This window comes from Anser brachyrhynchus (assembly GCF_964034855.1).
Source record: "Anser brachyrhynchus genome assembly, chromosome: 15".
Taxonomy (NCBI): Eukaryota; Metazoa; Chordata; class Aves; order Anseriformes; family Anatidae; genus Anser; species Anser brachyrhynchus.
The window spans coordinates 2,616,707-2,641,205 of record NC_137733.1 but is presented as its reverse complement, the minus strand read 5'-3'; the positions used below and the strand labels follow the sequence as shown (position 1 = coordinate 2,641,205).

General features: G+C 37.5%; 1 protein-coding gene and 1 long non-coding RNA gene across 7 annotated transcripts in view; both read right to left on the bottom strand.

The window, feature by feature from the left end:
• Positions 1-5,461, bottom strand: part of LOC308178453 — a 48,124-nt gene extending 42,663 nt beyond the window's left edge. Inside the window, exon 1 of one of the 4 annotated variants that reach the window (XR_013939768.1) lies at positions 4,109-5,461. This is a non-coding gene — a long non-coding RNA (uncharacterized lncRNA). The other 3 variants (XR_013939769.1, XR_013939770.1, XR_013939771.1) reach the window with 3 other exon arrangements.
• The window catches only part of RBFOX1 (RNA binding fox-1 homolog 1), an 868,680-nt gene that overhangs the window by 723,376 nt on the left and 120,805 nt on the right, over positions 1-24,499 (bottom strand). For all 3 annotated transcript variants that reach the window (XM_080557058.1, XM_080557064.1, XM_080557047.1), the window contains exon 2: positions 16,641-16,703. In XM_080557058.1, the coding sequence (XP_080413184.1) occupies positions 16,641-16,703 (63 nt within the window). The remainder of the gene's footprint in view (positions 1-16,640; positions 16,704-24,499) is intronic.

The window sequence follows — 24,499 nt, the reverse complement described above, 5'->3', positions numbered from 1 at the left end:
TGACAAAGAGCACACAATGCTTGGTAAAGGCTGCAGGGAACTGGAAGCTGCCTTTTCCTTCACAGCCTGCCCCTGCCCCTGCCCCTACCCCTGCTGCCCCAGGGGAGGTTTAGCTGCCCCCAGGGGGCCAGCGCCTGGCTCTGATACCAGCTGCCCTGCTGTGGTTCACGCCACTGAGAAGGACTGTAGAGAGATATAGGAAGGTAAAAATGACAGAGGAAGGGCTGTCAACATGAATTGTTCCAAGCTCAAGGATTCAAAACAGAAAACAGTAGCCAGGGAAGATAAAAAATCCTACAGGAGATAGCCAGGGTGGCTGGTCAGGGTAGCTGACACGCCACTCAGGAACCAAGGGCAGCAAGAAGTTATGACCATGGAAAAATTCCTGTTTCAAAGAAGTAACATCAAATGGATTGCTCTAATCCCAGCCACACGGCAAATCACTGCACCTCTGCAAGTCTCTTGGCTGCCTTGGAAAACAAAAGAACCGATGGCTGGGTACAACACAGATGCTGAGATCTGAATCGGTATATTGCATTTCAGGTTGCATTGGACAAGAGTATGCACAGACCTTTTGAAAAAAAAATTACATACACATCCTAAGCGATTCTCCTGTATTACTATTTGGAAAATTGTTTGTCAAAATAATTAAAAAGAACACTTGACCAAAAGCAGTACACTCAACAGCTTTGACAGCTTATGATTTAATAAACACATTACAGATCTTAAACTGTAATAAAATTTATGATAACTATTATAAAAATACTAATCATTTTGTAGAGCCACACAATCTTATGGTACCTAAATTCTAAAAAAACGTTAATTCTTCAGTAGACAATTTTAAAAGATACTCAACCAATTTCTGTAGTAACAAGGATAGCCCTTGTGCTCCTGACACTGCAATTAAAGGCACCCACACTTAATGAAAACCCTAGAAATATTTGAATAAGGATGGGAATCCTTAACCACCTGTTTTCTGATGGTATGTACCATTTCTTGGTAGCCACCTTGATTCTAAATACATCTATACAGATTGTAAAGCAAAGGTATTTTCTTCAAATTTGTTTGTTTTAAATCCAATCAATATGGAAATTCCGACACTCTGGCATACTGGAACTATGGGGAGGAAAAAAAAAGAAAGAAGAGGCAAAGAAAACTTCAAAAAGTAGAGAAACCCCCAGCCACTTTTCAAGGAAGGAACAACTATTTGTAAGTCATAATGAAGGGAAGCATAAGCCGATAACAAAGTCATTTGCAAAGACCAGAAATGATATAGCTGCTAAAAAGATTTTACAGACTTTAGGGAAGAGTTTATTCAGAACAATCAAGAAATTAAAAGTACAAAGAAAAGACTTACAAATTGCCTGTATCTCAGGGCGTGGTGTCTTGGTTTTGTTGTGGTGGGTTTTGTTTGGTTGGTTGGTTTTAGGGGAGGTTCAAACTTATCATGTGGAACATTTGAGATGAGGAAGTCTTCGGTGATTTTCTATCTACAGTATCTGATCCAATCTATTATTTTTTTATCAGGAAGATTTAAAAAACTAAACAAAACAAAAAACTGGCAGATGGATTTGCCTGAGTATTCTTAAGTTTCTGTAAAACTACAGCTTTTTGAAAGAAAACTTTTCAGTTAAAATACATGAAGTTAATTTAAGGGAAGTTACAAGAATTATTGAAAGAACTAGATAAATAAAAATGAAAGCAAGTGATCTAAGTCTATAGAAATGGCAAATGAAATGCACAAGAGCAGCACAAAAAGGCCAGTGCTGTTTAGCATGATGAATAATGAGCTCTCTGATACAGCATTTCAATGTGTGGCCATTTAATAATATTGCGTGTATTATCAGTGAAAGTACTGACATAGTATTTTACCTAGTAATGAAATTCAGCAAAGACATGAAAAATTTGAATTAATCTTATTCGAAAATGTATATAAGGTTATTTTATTAAAATTTCAGTATTCAGAAATAAAATACAGAAGCATGAATTCAAATGCAGGATCATTATATAAGAGCTGGGGGTGGCGGGGGGGGGCGGAGAGGAAGTAACTTCTTGTGTCTATGAATCATGGCACCTTACCCGAGGAAGCTAAGAACTAGCATCTGAATTTTACAGGTTGAAAACACAAGCACAGGGAAAGGAAAGAAATTCCCTAGGGGACAGATAGACAAGAAAGAAAGTGAGGACAGTCTGTGCTCCTTAACATATTTATATAATAAATTGTAATATCAAATAACTTGTTATCCATGATTTTTGATTTTTTTTTCATAAAATTCAAAGACATAACATGTGTTTTTCTCATGGATAACTTTGCAGTAGTGTATTTGAGTCACTGCAGCAAGGGCCCGATTCAGCAGCTCGATCAATAGCCGGAGGCGTCAGTGTACAACTAGCAGCACACAGACTTTTTATCCAGAATGCCACCATGCCCGAGCTAAGAGAAAACTTTTTTATATTATTATTATTATACAGAGACAGGGATTCATTATTTATCACTGCTGGTCTAAAAAGCAGCATATTCCTTGCACAAAACATATTTTAAAGCATCCAGTGTATTTGCAAAGACGACCTGAAAAACTCTCCTCAGATCTGTTACGTATTTTTTTCCTTAGGTGTCCTCCAGGTTTCCAATCTACACACCACTGACAAAAGTGCTTACCCCAGCTTTTAATTTCTGCTTCAGGGCCCTCCTCAGGTTCTGCACTAGTCCTAGACTGTTCTTTTTAGCCCACTTAAGCTTTTCTCCTGGCTCAACAACTGCTTTCATTTAAATAAGAAGTCAATAAGAATAATATGCTTTCATTAAAAAACAATATTTAACCTGTGATTAGTTGTTAGCAAACAAAGTTGGAAAACGTGTGTTCTTGATACATAGGTAGCAATTTTCACCAGAAAAGGAAGCATGGAGTTTTTAAAAAAAATATTACATAACAGAGTAGAAAAATCCATTTAGAAAAATAAGAGAATAACCTAAGCATGAGAACATCTTATGCTCTAAATATAACATATGATGAACTGTAATGGGCTGTGAACACTCAGTATTTCAAACTCAGGTTTAACCTAAGAGTTATTCCATTAAGAAACCTTCAGTTAAACTGTAGGTTTAATAACTGCTTAGGTTTAACTGCTTAATGCAGAAGTTTGCCCTAATGAATCAGTTTGGTTCTACTCCAAGAAGATGCACGTGGAAGCAAATTGTGTGCACACAGAAGCATCACAAATCACGTGCACTTACCAACAGGCAAGCATGCAGTCCCTTTGGAATATTTCAGTCCACCACAGAACAGATACAGCCTAAGCTGAACATTTCTCATCACCCACAGAGATGTCTGATTGCTTGCCAGCTGAGTGCCTGCTTAGGTGCTTTCTTCTGGTTATTAGGCTTACAGCTGCTGAGGGCAAAACATGGCAGTGGCAGAAGTTCTTCTTGGTTGGTTTTTGCTTGTTTTGGTAAACCTTCAATGCAAAGGACTCACCCTCACCTATTATTTAAATGACCTTTCACTTTACAAATACTAGAAATAGAAATCTGGTGAAATTTTATAAGATCTTAGAGATACTGAAAGTCATATAATACATAATGAAATGGAAAAGGGACTTCATTCATAAACTGGAAAAATCACAGATACCAAAAGCAGGTTTAGTTCTACCTACCTAAACTCTTCTCTTGCAATACCTCTGATTTCCCATTGGCAAGAATTCTTTCCACTAGTTTTATGTTGATACCATTAACAGAACCCACAAAACCTGAATCTCCCTAATTTTTAGAGCTAATGGGGAGAAAAATGATGCATGAAGATAGCTTCTGCATACGTCTATGAAAGGATGCCCATGGCCCTGATTTTCTCTGACAAAATTAGTTACAAAAGCATCTATCCCAACCTAGATTGACTGAAATAGGTTTTAAATTGATCTTCTACATTATCATATTTTTCTATATTCATGCAAATCTTCTGGCTACAAAAAGGAAATTATTTTAATTAAGGTGTTAATCTGTTGACATTCAAAATAGCTGTAACTCATCCACAGTTGACAAGTGTCCTTCAGGAAGTTATTTTTCATCCCCCCCCCCCCTTCTCCTAACTTATATCAGAAACGGTTATTTTACCTTATGGGTACTTAATTCTAGCCCCAGACTGCTCCTGTAAAAGGCAGCATAGGAGCCAAATTGCTGAGAGTTGGCTACTGTCAAGCTCCAGCCAGCCCAGCTGTAGCTAATTTTAGCAGCCACAGATGCAGCCATAACCCCTGGCAAACCTGATGTATCAAAGGCTCAGAGTTCACTTCAGACAGATGTTCCGGCAAAGCAGGATAGTTAAAAGAAAAAAATCCAATAAACAATATCACCATTATCTACTCAGGGACTAGTGGTTTGCCCTCAAATGTATTTGTAACAGTGAGAAATGGCATCTTGTTTATTTTTCTTCTAATAAGTGTTGGTATTTCTCCAATATCACTTCCCACTCCTGTGAGTCATTTCCTTGCTATCCTACCTCACATATTTGGCTAGTTACTTGCTGGCTACAGTTTATTTGCACTTAGAAGAGTCATTATGTTTCATCAGATCTAAATAATAACCTGCTAATGACAGCAGGTTTACTTCTGTTGATTCAATTATCTACATTGCAGATAACATTAATAAGCAGACTTTGCAATGTTAAGAAATCATTAATAAGGCCTTCCACTAAATCAAAAGGATCCTCAGCTACATTCCAATTGTACATTCCAATGTAATAATAATGATGGAGCTATCTTTATTGTACTTGCTTTTTGCTCCTGAATCTTTGTGTTTTTTTGTTTGTTTGTTTTGTTTTTTTTCTTTTTCCCTCCGGTTTTTCTCCATTATATAAACATGTCAAATTTACTTGGAAAAAAAAAAAGAATGAAAACCTACCATCAACTATTGGAACTGAACCTAGGAATGCTGATGTTAAAAAAGCGAAGTAGCTATTGTGGCATTTATCATATCAATAATGCTTATCATTATTTGTAATTGCTCCTATCACATGAATGATTTGCACCATAGAGTATCAGCCTCCTCCATTTTACAACATCCTGTGAGCACTACAACCATCAGTGCTGCCAGCAGGTGCAGGGAGGGGGCCCTTCTCTTCTGTTCTGCACTGGGGCAGCCACACCTGGAGTCCTGTGCTGGGCCCCTCAGTGCAAGACAGACCTGGGCATACCCAAAAGAGCCCAGCGTAGTGCCACCAAGGTGCAAAAGGGCTGCAAGATCTGGGACTACTCAGCCTGAAGAAGGAAAGGCTCAGGGGGATCTCACCGATGCCTACAAACCCCTGAAGGCAGGGTGCACGGAGGATGGAGCCAGGCTCTGCTCAGCAGTGCCCAGGGCCAGGCCCAGAGGCAGTGGGCACAAACTGGAGCACAGGAGGCTCCCTCTGAGCACCAGGAGGCATTAATTTACACAATCTTTACAAACACACATTTGATTAATTGAAAGCATTTTCTGAAGATAAATTTGAATGGTTTTGCCAGTCAGAGATATAACTGAGGCAATGAAACTATACTCAGGTTGCAGGAACGCATAGCCAGAGCTACAGAAAAAAAAAATATATATATATATATAGCTATTGGAGACAAGTGAACTGCTAACAAGAAAAACCACTTGTTTTGAAAACACTACCTTTAGTATCAGGACTACCTAGTACATCAGCTGTCTTACAACACAATTAGCAGGTACTGGTATCAAATACACTTATTTTCCCAATGTTAATAAAAAAAGGATTGGATAGTTAAGAATCATTAATAAAAAAAAGGATTGGGTAGTTAAGAATCAAACCTGAGTGAAACTGCATCCCACACTAATGTACACTGAGATGAGGTGTACCTTAAAAATAAAGCACTGATTTTCTGCCTGAACACATGGATATCTAACCGATTCTGATCTGAACTGGAACTAGAACATCTGTTAAAAAATAAATTTTAAAAAAGCTGAAATCTAAGGAATGCAACTGAGTTTAGATACACAGGGTACAGTCCTGTCACTCAGAGTACAGACACATGGCAAGTCACCGCCCCCAGTCACTGCAGAGTCTGCAAGGACTGAGCCTCGCCAGGCTGCCTTCATCAGAGGTCCCCTTCAAAGGCCAGGAACTTTGCTTTTACCTTGTGTAGCTGTAAGGGCCGCTATTCTCATAGCCTGCTGGCTGGGCGTGGTTTGCTTTGTGCCTGATCATCTCTGTGTGGTGCGAACTTCTGCACGCACAGACTGGAGTAGCAACGGGTTATTCCACGCAGCCCGCAACAGCTGCCTGCACATACATGGTGCAGTGCAGGGGGGCAGAGACCAGTCAGAGAAATGCAGATGTGAAGAAGTCTTGGACAAAGCTTGTTTAGGGGTAAGAGAGAACAACAAACAAGTATCTAACACATCTAAAAGGCACCATATTATAGAAAATTCAGATGCAATGTAGAATTGCAGATCAATGAACAAGACACAAGGTGTTGATGCATGTTAGGAAATGCATCCAAATAGCCCCCAGGTGAATCAAAAGGAAAGAAGAGGAAGAGGAATCCCCTTTAACATCCCTTTTCCCTGTAAGAATCTGGGGCACTGATAATATCCTGCAAAGACTTGTCTTTTTCTTTGAGCAAAACTAGCACCTTTGACCTCAGGATCCAGAGGCGTGGTGGAAGGCCAAGCATAACAGTGGAAAAGGGGGTAGATACTAGAAGAGTATATATTTAAACTGTATAGATATTGAGTGTTTTTTCTATTATACTTGTAGTTACAAATAGTAACTTTTCCTGTAATATTTTCTTTTTTTTTTTCTCCCTACTTTTTTCCCCTCTAATAACTGGGCCCAACCCAATGATAATTTGATAATCCTGTTAAGATTTCAATTATACAAAGAATAAATTCTTAGCTTTACACAGGTTTATTTTCCCTTTTGCCCGTAAGATTTTGTACATAACAAGGCCCATTTATCACATTTGGTATGGTCTCAACACCTCATAGAAACCCCATGATAAATTCAAAGAAAGTAAAGTAACAGAAGAAGCTCCAGTCCTGTGGTTACATACATCGCTTTGGGGCACAGAAAATGCATGACAACAGAAAAGTTTCTAGTACAGAAACTGAAAAACTGGAAACACACTGTCCCACACAGCACAGGAGTTGTTTCCCAGTTGCTTGCTCCCAGCACCCAATTAAACAGCAGAGACTGAGTCCAGTGAAGGTCTATTCATCATCCTTGTGGCCCTAAGTAGCTATGCAACAGCTACTTGTCCCTGCTTAGCTTTGTAAATTACCCCTGCTGCAAAACCAACAGGGACTGAAACAGCCACTGACTAGCCTACAACCGAAATGCCCAAAGACTACTCTCAGCCTGGTACCAGATGGGATAAAGCAGCAGCCCGTGATACAACTGCTTCTAAGGTGCTGTAGTAAGCACTGTGAGTAACTTTTATAGTACTTAATACAAAGTGGTTGTTGGAAACCACTGATAGTGGCAAGATGCTAAATTCTCTTCTATTTATGGGACTATTTAAAATGGTTATTTTTAATCTGAAGAGAAGTTAATCCCACCTGGATCCCTCAGATCAACAAAACATTATTTATAGGGTCAAATCCACTTCTTTCTCTGAACCACGACCTAGAAGAACCTCTATTTCTAGTAACTGGGGAGTAAGACTAAATTTAACCTGTGTGAACGTGCCCTTCATCACTAATATCTCAGGTATACAGATAGTTTGTTAAGATGCCATTTTGATTGTATCAGTCTGCCAGATAAACTGTTGCAAGGATAGGAAAATAGATTTTGAAGTGTTTAGGTTTCTCAGGAATTCACCTGACTGAAAAAAGAACCTATAAAAACCCTCTCATACAAGTTACCCTTCTGTTCTTCTCTCTCATATTTTCACGGCTTTGTTCAAGGCACAGACCTGCAGTCCTACAGCGTTTTGTATTTCCCAGTCTCAGTGCATGAAGTGTTTTCTGCACTCGAACCTTAACCACTGCACCTGTGCTAACAGACCACGCTTAGGAGTGCCTCTAACATGACAGCCAGCAGCTCTGGATGCAAACAAGCACTCTGCTAGAGACGGACTCCAGTTCTACAAAAGAAATAGAAATTTTATCGTAGCAGACATCCTTCTGTCTTGTTCTCCCTCTCAAGAGGAAATCAGGGCCACTGGAGAAAACAAATATTTCGTTGCAGATATGCCCATCACGCACACATACTGAAGAAGTGTACAGAAGACTGTATTTTCTCATTTTGAGTTTTACTATTATTCTGCTATTTGCAATACTATTAAAGCTGCTTTTTACATTGGCTCAGAAGCAATATAGCATACATAACTCACAGATGTCCCTAATACATTTTATATTTCTTACCCTCTGAAATAAAATGATAGAGAACATCTCAGTGCTGAAGATGTAACATGAACAACAACACTTCGCTTAATGACATTAAAATACCACCTTGGTCCAGCAATTTGATTTCAGAAATGTTTGCCAGAATAACTAAAACGTGGGCTACCATTTGCAAACCCTTTCAGGTATATATTTGGAAAATATATAGAGAACTGACAGAACTTTAAAAATCAATAAAATCTCAGATTTCTTGATTTTTAGGTGATACCAGGCTGATTAAATGTTGAACCTCTGTAGTTCATTACAACAGATACTGAGAACGAAACTAAAGCATTTCCAAGTGAATGTTAAGATTACAGCAAAAACTAAAGAAAAAAATAGAGAGATTTGGACAATCAAATTAGATGCTTTGAAAGATATAGAAAGCAACCAAATTTAAAGATTGTAGCCTTTGTTTTAGATTCAGAAAACAATGTTTCTGCAAGGCATTCACATATCCTTAACAAAACATTTTGGAATCTAAAATAACATCAACAGATCAATTTCAACATTAAGTGGTTTTCAATGAAAGCTATTGCTAAATTTAAAAGAATTAAATAACCATTAATATATATTAAATAATATTTTAAAAGCCAGTGAATATCCAGTGTTGATTCCTCTATTTTGATTCCTTATTACATATTTATAGATATGCTCTTTTGTGTAAAAAAATAACAGGACAAAGAGCTACACACTAAATAAACACATTGCTAATGTCATACATCAGTAGTCAGATGAAATGCATCACTCCCAAGACGTAAAGACTATTTCATTACTATTTTTATGTTTTAAGTCTTTCTGAATCTGAAACCAACCTTCTTCTTAAATGTGGAAATGTAGCTACTAACTCGTATTATGTACTTCAGAAATCTTTAAAAGATGTCATAATCTTTGGTTTTGTTTTCTAATACAGTTGCTGGCAACACTGCAAGTTATTGGTTTTTTCCCTCAACTACTGGAATGCACTAGAAAGTTTCAGAAACACACAACTTTTAGGTAGAGATTTTTTTTCAACAGAGAGCCTTGAAAGAGGACCCCAATCTTCACAGACCATGAAAAATATTTTAAGTACATATTAATACAACCAGAGAAATGTTTAGAATTTCACCAGAGAAACAGTACACGCATCCTTGTGTAGCTTATTGAAAGTGTTTAACAGGAATAAAAATAATTTAAAGCAATCGCTTCCTCAAAGTACAATTTTAGTAAAGCTTTGGCAAGCCACATTCCCCAGAGTGCACCAGGGTTGCAAAGGTCTGCATTCGGGCATGGCATTAACGTACACGTCTGACTTCACTGAAACTATTCACCTAGGTGTACCACACACACAGACAAGCATTTAGGAATAATTAAGGCAAAATCTTCCTAACAATTCAGTGACATGAAGACAAAAAGGTTCTTCATCTGACACGTAAGAGATTTTTAAATCTGTGTAAATCTGACTATCTTCATTTTACAAACAGGGCAGGTTTTACAAACAGGGCCATTGGACATAATGAGTTCAAAGTCGTTATTTAAAAAAAATAATAATGCAAAGCTGTTTAGCAAAACAGGGATGTCAAGTTCCCATTTAATGGGAAAAAACCTTGACAGGAAAACCAATGGTAGGGTTATGCTGTTCTCTCCTCGCTTCCTTCAACACTGAGCCTAGAAAATACGTAAGAAAAAGACAGTATCTCCTCTGGAGTGCATGAATCCAGGTAGGACCTCATTCTTAGACCTGAGGGAAACAGAAGAAACATCCTGCGAGGAGAAAAAGTGGGATGAAGCTGAAAGAAGAGGGAGGGGGACAGGCCTGGAGCAGACCACTGCAGAGACTGACACACCGGGTGGAGACAAAGCAGGATGTCTGGCAACATCCTCACTTCTTCAGACCACTTTGAGCAATAGCAGGTATCACCCAAGAAAATGCAGAGACAGTCTTAGGATGGCAGGGGAGAGCATTAGTTAGGGGGCTATTTACCAGGGCCTTCATGTTGTCCCACGGAAGTCAGTTACTGACATTGCGTGGACTGATGGCAGACAACACAGCCAATTTAAATATAGGCCATTTTCTTTAAGAATATGAATCATGGAAGAGTTGTTTCATATTACATCAAAGTGGCTTTTAGGGCCAACCAGCATGTGATACTTCTCCTCAAAACTACAGAGAAACATGTTTCATTCAAGCATACATTGCTGACACAAAATCTTGTTAGCATTTCTACAAGTGAACTTTAGAGGTACTTTATAAGTACTCTCAAGAATTTTACAGCTTTCTCCATTTGATACACAATGAAGCACACGTGAAAACCCAGCTGGAATGATATTCATTGAGTTATGCAAACACAGGTTTTAGATGGTGGTTAATCATCAAGTGTAAGAGAACAACTTTTTTCCACTACCTATTAAGTAATCATGGAGTATAACATTTTAAGTATGCCTGTAGGTTACATCTGCTGACCACATTCCTTAAATTAACATTCTTGACTGAGTCAGTAATAAGACATTCCTCCAAAGCCTTACAGTTCATGCACTCAGAATTTCTGCCTTGAATGACAAAGCCACCCCTATGAAACCAATTCTTTCCTGATACATTCAGCTTTTGCATATTTGCAAGTGATTTTTGCATAATTATATTTCACATCTTTTCTGTTAGGAGTCGCCTACAACTATTCTGTCTCCTGTAGGCATGTTTTTCTCGATAGCTACCTGTTGGATTAAATATGACCAAGTTGCTATAAAGCTTCTCAAGCAAAGCAAACCCAACTGTCTGTATCAGAGATGGGAAACCAAAACCACAAACATTTGGAAGCCATAACTCATGCTAAAATGTTGTTTTGAGTAGATTCCACCTGTCATTTCAGAAGTAACCACTGATATTCTGATTTGTAGCTTGCACAAACGTAAGAAATGCCCTTTTACAATCAGATTATAGCAGTGGTTTAACAGTGATTCAGGTAAACCTGCTACCACTTAATTGTTCTTGTCTAACATCATTAGACATGTTACTGATATAAACTTCAAATTAGTGACATCCAACAAAACAAAACATCATTTACTTCCCCTATGGAAAATAAAGTAAACCTTGGAAAATGCAAACATCAAGAAATACATACTAAAACAAAGGCAACACATTTAGTTCCCTGCACAGATATAATCTTCAATTCTTTGCTAAGTAAGTGTCTAACTAATGGCAAAGTAATATTGCAAATCAACCACCTAAAACTGAATTACTTTGCACCAACACCAGAAAAAAAATAAAAATCACAGGTCAGGCTTAGCTTCATTAGCTAATTTTTTTCTGAAGATGTAAAACATATGAGAGTATTCATCTGCTTCTCATTAGGAGAGTGTATATGCCTTGCTGTTTCTGGTCTTAACAGTAACTGTTGAAGATATCTGAAGATATTGCACAACAATAATGAATAATGTGACAATGGAGCAGACAAAACTAAACAGTTCTCCATCCTAGCTCAGATGAAGTAATGGAGCAGAACTTACTGCGTTATTTATGTTATTTAACTACCATCCTTCAATCTTTTTTACTGTGATTTACAGATACCAGTATTTCAAACTGCTGCAATTTTTAAAATATTCAACCTTGTAGACTAATAACATTATTAGAATAGAGATGAAATAAGAATAAAATCATTAGTCTTTTTCCTTATGCTTTTATTAAAAAAAATAGAAAAAAGGTTATAATACTAGTTTATTTCTACAAGAAATACAGTCTTTTATAATAGCTTGCTTTCACAAATATTTTGTACGTGCTCCTCTGGTAGAAATTTGTCAGTCATACTCAACTCAGATTCCTCTATGGCATGGTATGCTGTTTTGGAAAATAGATGTATTATATTTAGCAATCTCAAAAGATGGAGGGGGGCGAAAAACCTATTATTCCTGACACTACGATATCTTCAGTGCAATAATATCTATTTATCTGTTAATTATTTTAACGTTTACAACTCAGAGGAAAACACAGCTTTAAAATGAGGGAAAATAGTTTTAAAAGCCTTTCTTTCAATGACTTTAAAGGTTTTTACAACAGGGCAACTAGCTTTGCGTCACTGACAGACTGCAGGAGATGGAAATGAGACATACCTATATGCACCAGGGCTTGAAACATGGATCCCCACGGCAGACTTGCCAAGGGATATGCCTATCAGATTAACATGGAGCATCACTTGTTTCTCGTTTCTCCTCTATTACCTCAAAAAAATCTACCCAAGGAACACTGCTACTAGTAAAACAAGATCAGTTAACTACAGTACATTTATTAAGCTATACAGTATGTACAGTATGAAGATTAAGAAAACCCAAACAAATGACAAATCTCTTTCAAAAAGCATATGTAAAAATGTCCTGCAAAATGTGGAAGAAATACCAGTTTTTCCTACTTTTTTTTCTGAAATGCTTTCAGAGATACGGCTTGTTTGCCAAAAAATATAGCTTTAGACACGTGCAGTTGCGTAGGGGAGGTCTATGAACAGCAATCCATCTTTCCAAATAAGCTACACAGTACAAAAATGCAAAATAAGCACAGCTTAACTGTCCAGCCTTCTGAACTCGGATACCAGCCAATGATCTTCATTTCATGTGTGTAGATATACTTTTGACAATATAAACAAGATCAATGCCATTTCTTGTCTTCCATTTTTTACTGGCATAGGACAGCCAGAGGACAGAGATCATAGCAAGCGCTATTGCCTAGTTTCGCGCTCTGCAGTATTCCCACCCTTAATGAATTCCAGTTTGTGACAACAGAAAAAAAATTTCAGTGAAGGGACTGAAAGAGAACTCTGCTGATCGAAGGGGTTTTTTTTTAATTCATTTCTACTACGATTTTCTAGCCAGACACTCCTTGTGCTTGATTTCCCATTGTAAATTTGCAACAGTCCTCTCTCATCTGTCATGTCCATATTTAGTTGTTTTCCAGATCTATCTTTCATTGCTTTGTTTACTAGTTCACTCAATTCAATGCAATTGTGGTTGGGTACTGTCGACACTATTAACCCAAGTAATAGAAGTTCAAATACCAAATTCCATAGGCTACCTGAACTACAATGAACCACATTACAAAATTAAGTTTTAAAATCTAGAATTTTTCTGTAATTGAACTGTTAAAATTATACTTATCTGAACATATTTATCTATCAAAATGAAACCGAAGAACACTGACAAGTAGCCAAAGTTAGAAGCTATACTTAAATTATACTGAACACAGAATTTACTGTGATCACTGCACATTTTCTTTTGCAATTTGTTTCTTTACATATCATTCCATAATCTTAACAAACCTGTCTTGGATTTGTTTTGCTATTTTTAAATGCTTCTTCTAAATAAGGGAATGGGAGAAACCATTTTATGATCAGTGATGTACTACATGTGTACCTCATGTCACGGGTGAATAGGGCATAACGCCCAGCCATATGGTATCCTTAAGAGCCAACTCATCTGCAGAGCATGTTACCAGGCAACACGCTGGACTTCAGTCTCAGCTTGGTTAAAAAAAAAAGACCTCTTAGCCCTAGAAGTTGATTGATATTCATCGAGCTGGTTAGGTTATGATCACAAGGGAAAATAATAAAACCAATTATGCGCATTGAGATCTGGCAGCATTAGACCTTCCCAAAACTCCAAATGAGTATTTTCTTCTTTCTCGTCATATAACCCAAATCTCTCATTTAGCTTATTGAAAGAAGATGAATATCTTTTCCTTCAACTACATTTATAGATACTGAAGCACTATATTCACAGTTAAATTAATGTCAGCTTTTTAAAAACATGCCGGTAATTATCTTGGAGGCCACTGTCTCCTGCAGGTTGGAAACCCCAACCTCATTCTTACATTTTTTAATACATTTTTTTCTAAAAAATGAAAAAAAAATCAATTGTGTCAAATTCTGCTATGAGCTGTAAGGTTATTCTGTGATAGAAAATACTGTTCGTGACAGAGGAAAAGCTAAAAGCAACAAGCATGCTGAGCACTACAGAACTTGATTTAAATCTGTCTTCAAGATGAATAAATCCTTTTTGTTGTTGTTATTATCCTGTAAGCCAGGCAGTTTTCTTTAAATAATGAAATTGTTTCAAGCACATTAAGAGGCAGATTGTGTGTGGTGTAGGAGAATAAGACTTCTCATTTCTAACAAGGACCGTTCATCTAATTCTTTCAATGACACAAAATTTTGCTGGGGCAAAACCCTAATCATTATGTCACCGAGAAGAGCCTGGCTCCATCCTCCTGACACTCACCCTTTACATATTTATAAACATTTATAAGCTCACCCCTCAGTATCCTCTTCTCCAAGCTAAAGAGACCCAGCTCCCTCAGCCTTTCCTCGTAAGGGAGATGCTCCACTCCATTCACCTCATGCCTTAGTGGGCCTACATTGCCTCTAGAGTTAGTTTTATCCATATGTATTTGAAGAAGCCCTTTCCTTGATCCCTCTCGCAAGGTTTAATACTAAGGAGGACTTAGCTTCCCTAGTTGCCTCCCTACATCCTCTGACAACATTCTTATATTCCTCCCAAGTGGCCAGTCCCTCCTTCCATGATCTGTATACTGTCCTCTTCCACTTGAGTTTGCCCAGCAGTTCCCTGTTTAATCATGCAGGTCTCCTGGCTCTCTTTCCTGACTGCCAACCTGTTGGGATGCTTTGTTCTTGAGCTTGGAAGAAGCAGTCCTTGAACACTAACCAGCTGTCTTGGGCTCCTTTTCCTTCAAGTACGTTCTCCCACGGGATTTCCCCTAGCAAATGCTTGAAAAGGCCTAAGTCAGCCCTAGTTGCAATTCTGCTTGGTGCTCTGTTCCTGCCACGAGATCCTAAACTCCAGCATCTCGTGGTCGCTGCAACTAAGGCTGCCCTCAACCTTCACCGCTTCAACCAGCCCACCTTGTTAGTGAGGACAAGATCCGGCAGCGCTCCTCTCCTAATTGGCACGTCCACCATTTGCATCAGGAAGTTATCATCAATGCACTGGAGGAACCTCCTGGACTGCAGCTGGCTGGCTGAGCAGGCCTTAGAGCAAACGTCAGGGTAGTTGAAATCCCCCACAATAACCAGGGCCTGTGATCGCGAGGCTGCTATCAGCTGCCTGTAGAAGACTTCATCAACTTCCTCACCCTTATCTGGTGGCCTGTAATAGACACCCACAACAGTATCCCCGATAGCAGCCTATCCCCTAATTCTTACGCACAGACTCAACTCACTCCTCATCCGCCCCTGGACAGTACTCAATACAATGTAGTCGCTCTTTCACGTAAAGAGCAACTCTGCCACTTCGCCTTGCTGGCCTGTCTTTCCTGACAAGGACATACCCATCCACGACCATATTTCAGTCATGTGAGCTGTCCCACCATGTCTCTGTAATTGCCACCAGATCATAATCTCCTGACCGAACATGGATTAACAACTCCTCCTGCTTATTCCCCATGCTACGTGCATTGGTGTACAGGCACATGTATGAGTACTGCAGTTGGTTTTAGGCAGGAGATCACTAAAAATTGACTGAGAAGTCATAAATACACACCTATCGAGAATCATATACTTGGAATTTTTCTAATACTTCTGCATTTATTATTCAACTGTATATAAAATTGTATCATGACAAAAAGTGCTTAATACTGTTTTTAAGTATGCAATAAAATAAAATACTTCACAAGAAAAAGTAAGTTCCAACTATGAAACAGCAACAAATAGTTTGGATCAGAAAACCACTTTGTTCAAATCCTGTTATTTCAAAGAATTCTCAGGAAGGAAAAACGTTTAAAATGAACTAACACAAACACCTTTCCACATGTTCTATACATTTCTGAGCTTAATTCATTATATTCCTTATTCTGACCTTAAAGGTGCATTTGAAAAACAAAGCAAAATGAATTATTTGCAGCTGTTCTAAAGGTAAAAGTGTCTGAACCAACTAATCTATATACAAAAAAAATAATTGTTGGAAAGAATCAGCCAAAGGTAAAATAAATTTAGCAAACCAACCCTAACATGCAAAAGGGAAGTATGAGGAAAAAAAAACAAAACAGTTGATTTTAACCTATGGCCAGAAAAAAAGAGATTATTCTTTAAGCAAGTCACTAGCAAGTTGCTCATTGAAAACTAAAAGACAACTGACCGTGTACATATGGTCTGTGTGTCTTGAGATCCAGCATCAGCAAGGCAAGTTGTGAAAGCTAATATATTTCCTTATTCATTTTGACAGCAAAACAGAGATTTCAATTACATTCTAAGGAAAAATAAAATAAACAGGAAAAAAAAATCAATGTACTTACAGAAAGAAGTCTCCGATCATGAAAACAATAGGCACCACTTGCATGGGGCTTCTGTGTAGTTTCCTAAGAAAAGAAAAATGCATTCTTACTGGGAAAGGATGACTTAAAGGAGTTCACATGTTTAACCTTCAGCCACTGAAGGCTTATGGTAAGCTTTAAGGTTCAAAATGTTATAATAAAAAATAAAATTGATAAGGGCTTTCACAAGACAGAAATGTTGCATTCACTATCAGGTCATAACAGCATTTTTATTGTAGTTCAAAGCAAAACAGCAAAATATAATTACTCATTCATAAACATCACGAAATATTTTACTATTTATTAAATAACAGACAAATTGTGGTGGCTAGCTTGAAACCTAAATTGTATGCTTGCATTATGACGTTATCTACTAAAGTAGACATGCAATTACAATGCCGTAATACAAAATTTTCCCCAGTACAGGTTCCTGTTTTAATAGGAATACACAGCTGTGATTTACTTGTTGCTTATTTTTCAGTTGTAAACTTCAAGCAATTTGCAAAAGAAAAATGATCATAAAATATATAAACAGAAGGGGGCATCCAAAATATTACACATGCACATAACTGCATATTAAAATACAGTAACATTTTATTCCATGACACTTTTTTATTGATGAGCAGCTGGTGACATCTAGTATTTTACTGAATTATTCATTGAATTTTAACAGTTACAGTAAGCTCAAGCATGTTTTTCACAACAGATTCACCCTAAATGCATTTTTCATTTCCATGTGCAAGTGGAAATATTTATTCCTGATATGAATACTCTCGAATATAGAAATACAATATGTATCTGAAGTCTTCAAAGAAAATACGTACCCAGGTCTATGTATTTCCAAAACAATAAACAAATTTGATAATACTGTTTTATTCACTTCGATAAAATTCCAAACAGTAAATATATTGAATACTTTTTCACAAAACACCGTTATTCCTTATATGTAATCTTATTTTTAAAAAAGTAAATCATTAAATCAAAAGTTAGTAGTAGCTATCCCTAATACAGCTGAGGAAAAATAAAAACAACAGGCACCACCACCACCACCAGAAAGGTACGTGTTCTATAAGCATGCCAGGTAACATTGCAACTAATAGACGTACTCATTAAAAACAAAAAACCTGTAGAATCTGAAAACCTTTAGAATCTCAAAAAGTAACAATCAGTGACAAAAAACATTTGGATTTTGATCCCCTTAGAGTAGGGACAACCATTAGGATAGCACCTACCAAGAGAAGATCCAGTTCCACAACTGAAGCTCCTAGCAATAACTGGGACTCACCGCCAGAAAACCCTACATTAATCAACTTTAGAGCTAAAGACACAAGTTTCTTTTTTGTGTATGAAATAAAATTAGCCACACACATATAAAAATACTATACAAAAGGCAACTCACATAAGAAGGTTGCATATGCACATAAACTATATGTTAAAAGTACCACATCTTATCCTTTCTGGGTACTGGTTTTGTGTGAGATGGGAGATATCCCCAACTACAACACAAGGTAAATTAATGAGATGGAGAGCTTCTTAAACATTTCTAAGGTGACTTATTTAAGTAATTAGCCTACATTTTCAAAAATTATTTTTGATTTAGGACCATCTTGTAATGCCATAATGAAACTCATGTTCATGGTCAACAAAACTGAATTGAATAATTAAGTTTCAAGATTTCTATAGCAGGGGTACTTATGTTTCACAATTTGAAATCACCGTGAAAATTGTAATGCAAGCTAACACCTTTTAGACTTTATACTAACTAAAATGGTACCTCAGTGAGGTTACAGGACATTAGTTTTCCTTTTCTGAAAGACGTGTCTGACCACACAATCCTAGCAGACTGTTTAGCAATGTGACCTTTTATTTGTTTTTAAAACATTAGGCTCCCAATCCTTACTACAGAAAGTAGTTTCTTACTGCGTTGTTGGAGAAAAGGAAGATGGGCACATTTGTAAGCTTTACAGAGACCTGTAAAGATGGCAGGGAAATGCACAATTTGTATACTACTTTGAATGAACCAGAGTAACTGTCACACGTAATACACTACATGTAAGGATAGAATCATAGAATCATTAGGGTTGGAAAAGACCTCCAAGATCATCTGGTCCAACAATCACCCTACTACTAATGTCACCCACTAAACCATGTCCCTAATCACCAAGTCCAACGTTTCCTTAAACACCCCCAGGGACGGTGACTCCACCACTTGCAGTGCCCCTGGGGGCTCCTGCAAATTACCCATACATTATGAAGCATACTTTGTTATCTAACTAATCAGACAATATCTAAACAACAAGCATTATTGTTCAGTCATATTCATATGATTCTATGAAGTGATTTTCAGGAGAATACAGTTGAGAAATGCTATTTTCTGAAAGAAAAAAAATCTGCATTCTGACAAGACCCCATTACTCTTTAGACTGACATGACATACCATTAAGACTGTCCACACAGTTTCCTCACAAGGCTGCTTTTAGCTATGTCTATTTTTTTAATGTTAAATTTTCTTTTCAAGAACTGACATATAGCTCAGAAAAACAAGATGTACGTTCTTGTTTTGCATTCATTTTGCACAGAAATATAAACAATTAACAACATTTTCCTTGCATGTGGTATTGCAACCTTCATAAACAGCAGAAGTAACATTCTGCAGTGCTCCAGTCTGTCTTTTCTGATCCACAACGGCAACATTCGTAAATAAAAGGACTTGAGTCAACTAGAAGAAATCCTACCAAGTATCTGTGAGGAAGTCTAGCAAACAACATCCACTTAAAAATGGAAAAGTTGGGTTTTCAGCTGAAAATTTCATGCACGTAGGCAAGTTCTGAGAACACCTTGGCTCCCTCATGGCAGTCAGATCAGATAGCCCAGACAAGCAGAGCTTATTCCTTCACTTCTGGCTTTACGAAGTTACCACACCTGGGCATTCCAACAGTACTCCAGCCATTGCATTGCTTTTGCATGTAAGTAGCTCCCTTAAGCATTATATATAAAAACAGGCAAGCCTGGGTCAATAAGAAAAGTAAAAATAGATATACATAGTTACTAAGTTTGCTTTACACCTTCACAACTCTATCAAAAAGCCTATGTATGAATTAATCTAATTTGGTACTTTTAATTCTCTTCCAAAATGCAATTAACAATAAAAGCTGTTGCTTTAAGTTAAAAGTCATTCCCTTTAGATAACAGTGAAATACAACAAGCAGTGAGCTTTGCCATCATTAGACTTCTAACCATATTACTTCTATTTTGAGGCTTTTTTGTTTGGTATCAGTTTAATTTCCTGTCAGCCTTACAAGAGATTTCTAATGTTTGGGCTGTAGGATATGCTCTGATTAAAAATAATCTTCCCAATTACTGCCTGGCATGAGTCTACTGCCACATGCACTCTGCCACTGGCTTCTGAGTTTCTGTCAGCAGTAATTGTATCTGTAGCTTCTAACTGTAAATGAAAACCCAGGGGGCATATTTGGGTTCCAGTTTCCTTTGCCTAGCCATATCTTTTAATTTGCACTGTCTGTCAAAAGGAGATGTTCATAGGTACTAAAAGGAAATCCTCAGAACATCAGGTTAAAAAAAAAGAGGAAAGGAGGGAAAAAAAGAAAGGCGACCAGAATATGATAAACTATATTTGATATTCATACCAGCATACTCCATGTAGATAGGGAATCTCACTACATTTTATTAGCCTTAGAAGAGGTAAACTGAAACCGTTTACTGAGCATTTTAGCTGTATTTTTTTTTACCATTAAATTTAATCATAAGTTTTGAGCAACACCTTATCATTGCTATTTTTTGCAACGTGATCATTCTAATGAGTACTTGACAGAACAGTTTCCTATCACAGTGGAGGGGAAAAAATGAAACCACCATGTTCCTCAGGCCCTGACCTATACTATAGTATGGGGGTTACCCTTTACAGTGCTGGACAGAGCTCAGGCCTGTGTCGCAGGCAACCTGTGCCATGGGTGGCCCGCTCAGGCCTACGCTGCAGCTTGCCTCCAGGCTGCTTTTCAGTCCCTGGATTTCAGACCCATGTTGTCACCTTGCCTCTGCTCCCAACTAACTTCTGCTCCTGGAGCCAGGGCTTGGTTCACCACCTTGCCTGTGGCCTTCAATGTGTCTAGTACCTGGCTCTGCCCTCCACCTTTAGACCCAACAGCCCTGCGTGCCATGGGGGATGGCACAGACCACACTGGGTTCCCTCAGCTCCAGCCTTCCTTCATGGGCAGCCAGGTGGCACCAGACCCTAGGATGCCTGTGTGGAAATTATGCTGCTTAAGCCTAGCAGCGGAAGTCCAATGCAATCGCAATCACCAGCCTCGTGATAAACTTCGGTTAAGATTCTCATTGATTCACTTTTCCTCTTCGACATGTTACTGTTAGGAGAACTACACAATGGGAAGGCGGCTTTGGTGTTGTCAGGGAATGCCATCTGTGTGACTAGAACAGGATGGAAACAAGGTGCCCTGGGCCAATTGCCCAAAGGAAAAGCACCTTGGGACGAATGAAGTACTAAGAACACACTGGACTCTGAAGTAGATACTGAAGAAACTTGAGGAGCAAAAAAACATTTGATATAACATCAAAAGTGAAACTTTTTGTAGAAGGGTAAAGTACAGCCAAGTACATGAAACGTACATTCACATCTGTTTACATAGGATATACAGTGTTCTGCAAAGAATATTCTGGATGCATTCACTTTAAAGAGGAGTCTACTGTAAAGTTCTGTGGAAATAACTTTCTCTGAGGTTCAATATTTAGCCTGTCAAAATCAAGTAAATTTTTGTCTCAGAAGTAAAATGGCATCCAGCACATTTGGAATGCAGCCAAGAACACAGTGCATATTTTTTGCATGCAGGAATCATGAAAGTATTCTCTGCAGTAAGAGGACAAATACTGAGATTTGGTGAATGTGAGTAGGAATTTGTCCAAACAGCATCTGAACTGAACAGATGTTCTTTGCATAAACATTTTTTTTGAAACCTTGAGGCCAAACGCTGGTGCTCTTTATTATGTTTGTTGATTGACACTCTACTCGGTATGCTTGTACCCATAAATGAGGGGAGAAGGTTGAAAGATGGGAACGGAACGGATTTCTATGCTGCCTTGGGCCTTTGGCAAAATTTTTTTTAATACAGCTTTGCTGTCTTTCCTGACAAAAGACCAGTAGCAGATTAGAACCACAACATATTAGCTGTAATGCAAGCAGTTTCTCATTAGTGCAATGGACATTGTGATGACCACCACACTCATAACTGTCTTGTATTATGGAGGTTAAAATGCTAGGGATCTGTCAAGATCTTGAATGGCAGCAGAAAGGAAATACTTTAAAAATATTGTACAAGCTGCTCGGTTAGTGCTGCCCTACATTAAAGTACAGCAGCATTCTACATGCTACAATGCAGAACTGGACTCTGATACCCCTCAAACTATCTTTCCTTCTATTTCTGTATCTCATTTGATATAAAAGCATCAGTTGCAAGGTACATACCCTCAGAAGTGAAATTTGATCATTGAAATTGCCAGAATCTTTTAAACACCTACTTTCTAAAAATAGAAGGTAAGCCACTGAGTTCAAAATGGTTATTCCTGTAACCGAGGCCATACGGATATTTAAATATTTTTTTTGTATCACAGCATAACTGTAGTATTAAGCATGACGCTAAACAAATACATTATGAAACAAATATTGGGAAAGGACAAATGGAATCACAATAAGGTAGGAAACGTGCATATAAATATGACCGATCAAAACCCCTACTACTTAAGTGTTTCATTTCAGATAAATTTCTCAAAAAATACATAGCATTCCATTTCCATTATTCAGACTAATGTCCCAACAATACTGAAGACATCAACTGGACTGTGGGAAAGAAAGTAAGTACTTCATTGATGTTACTAATCTTACTTCAGTTTTCTGTTTCATAATTCAATCCTTGCTTAATAGAGAAGTAAAAATTTAAATTGTTTTCACTTAACCTCAGCATATGAACAGTCCTTTGGAATAACCTCAGCCTCTCACAAAATTACCAAGAAAAAGTTGATAATCAAAATATCTTACTGCCTAAATGGTAGGCTGACTATGACTGGCATTTTCTCCAGATAGCACAGAATTCATGCAAACTGCTGCCTGTCTGTCTTCTACAAGCAACCCACCTCCGCACAGGAAAAAAAAATCAATTACCTTTTGCACAAATTAATAATGAAATTTTCAAAAAAGAAATGCAATTTAGAGGGTTTTAACCTTAAAAATCGTCATCTTTTTATATACTTTCCCTCTTTTCCATGCTTACATACGAAAGATTCACCCCAGTCTTAGCTTTTGATAATTATGTTTTTACTTATTTATTTTAAATTAGGTTTAAAGTGTTCTTTAAAAAAAATCTCTAGTCAAATTATATTTTCACAGTGGTAAATCCCCTGGATGTCCTACATCAATTGCCATGATTGTGTTCATACTCACTACTCAGTAAGTGAAGTCTTCAGTGCTTCCAAGCTTTCAAGAGAAGTCAAACTGTCAGCACTTGGCCAGCCATACTCATAGCACAGCTGTTCTACTGGGCCCACAACCACCATGAACTGCTGCCAGATACTTCTCTGACCAGAGATTTTTATTGTGACCTAACATCACTTAGCTGTACTGCTTTCTTGGAACACCTCTTACTATCTTGCTACTACAGACAATGGTAAAGTGTCCCCTCATCTGAAAAAGCACCGACCAAACTGACCAAAGACTAACGAATATCTTAAATGTGTTACATTATTCATGTATCAGATTTATAGAACTCACAGATGAAAAAAGGGAAAAAAATCTGCAATTCTGTCAAAGACATTCAAAGATCCTTTCAATGATTTTTATGACAGTCATTGTTTGGACAGACACTGGAGAGAGATGGATGCAGTAAAAACAGTATGTTAAGAATTACACATACATGACTACCTAAAAGCATTGCTGCTAGCATAAGGCTGCAACACCAAAAATACAGCCACATTTATCTATTCCTTGTGTGTAAACAGAGGTAAAAGACTACCTCTGTATTAAAGAACAACAAAAATTAACTTTGGAAATGATTCAAGATTAATAAAAAATTACATATAGGGAAAAACTAACAAAGAGTAGTTTGTTCGTTTCTTCGAAAATATTTTCAAAGGCAGTTCCAAAAAAATCCTAAACCTCTCTATTTCATATATTGTTTTTACTAGTGCAAGTTCTTGAACAGGTTTTTAAATGTCCTTTTAAAAGCATCTCTAAACTTTTGATCCTAAGAAAGCACTCTAAAATGCACAAGCCTCCATGTCTGGGAAAATCAGCTCCCTAGCTAATTTTAAAGACAGTGCAGAAAGCGTCAAAATCCTAGGCACCAAGTTTCTCTGTTACTATGGGCATCATACCTACTACTTAACAAATAAGAGTTTTAAAACTTTTCTTCCAATTTTTTTTTTTTGCCTTTCTCCTTATTCTTCTGCATTAAGAGGCTGTTCTACCAAAGCTCTTGAGCAGTTTCATGAACATCAGAAAGATTACTCACACATTTAAACATAACAATACACTTACACGCCTGCTAGATTAGAAGATGATCAGAAATTCAAGCAAAGAGGGCATACAAAGAAATAATTTGAAAAAGGCTGACCTGTTACCAACTGTAACTGTAGAGAAGTCCTATCAATTACAGTGGTGAGCTTTTAGCACTGAATACCCCGATACTGACAAAGACTGAACATTATACTGTCAGAATAGGGTTTTTACATTTTTCATTTGGAAACTAATGGTTCTCTCATCATAGGTCATGAAATGAATCAGACCTGTACAAGCAATGTAGTTCTGAAAGAAATTT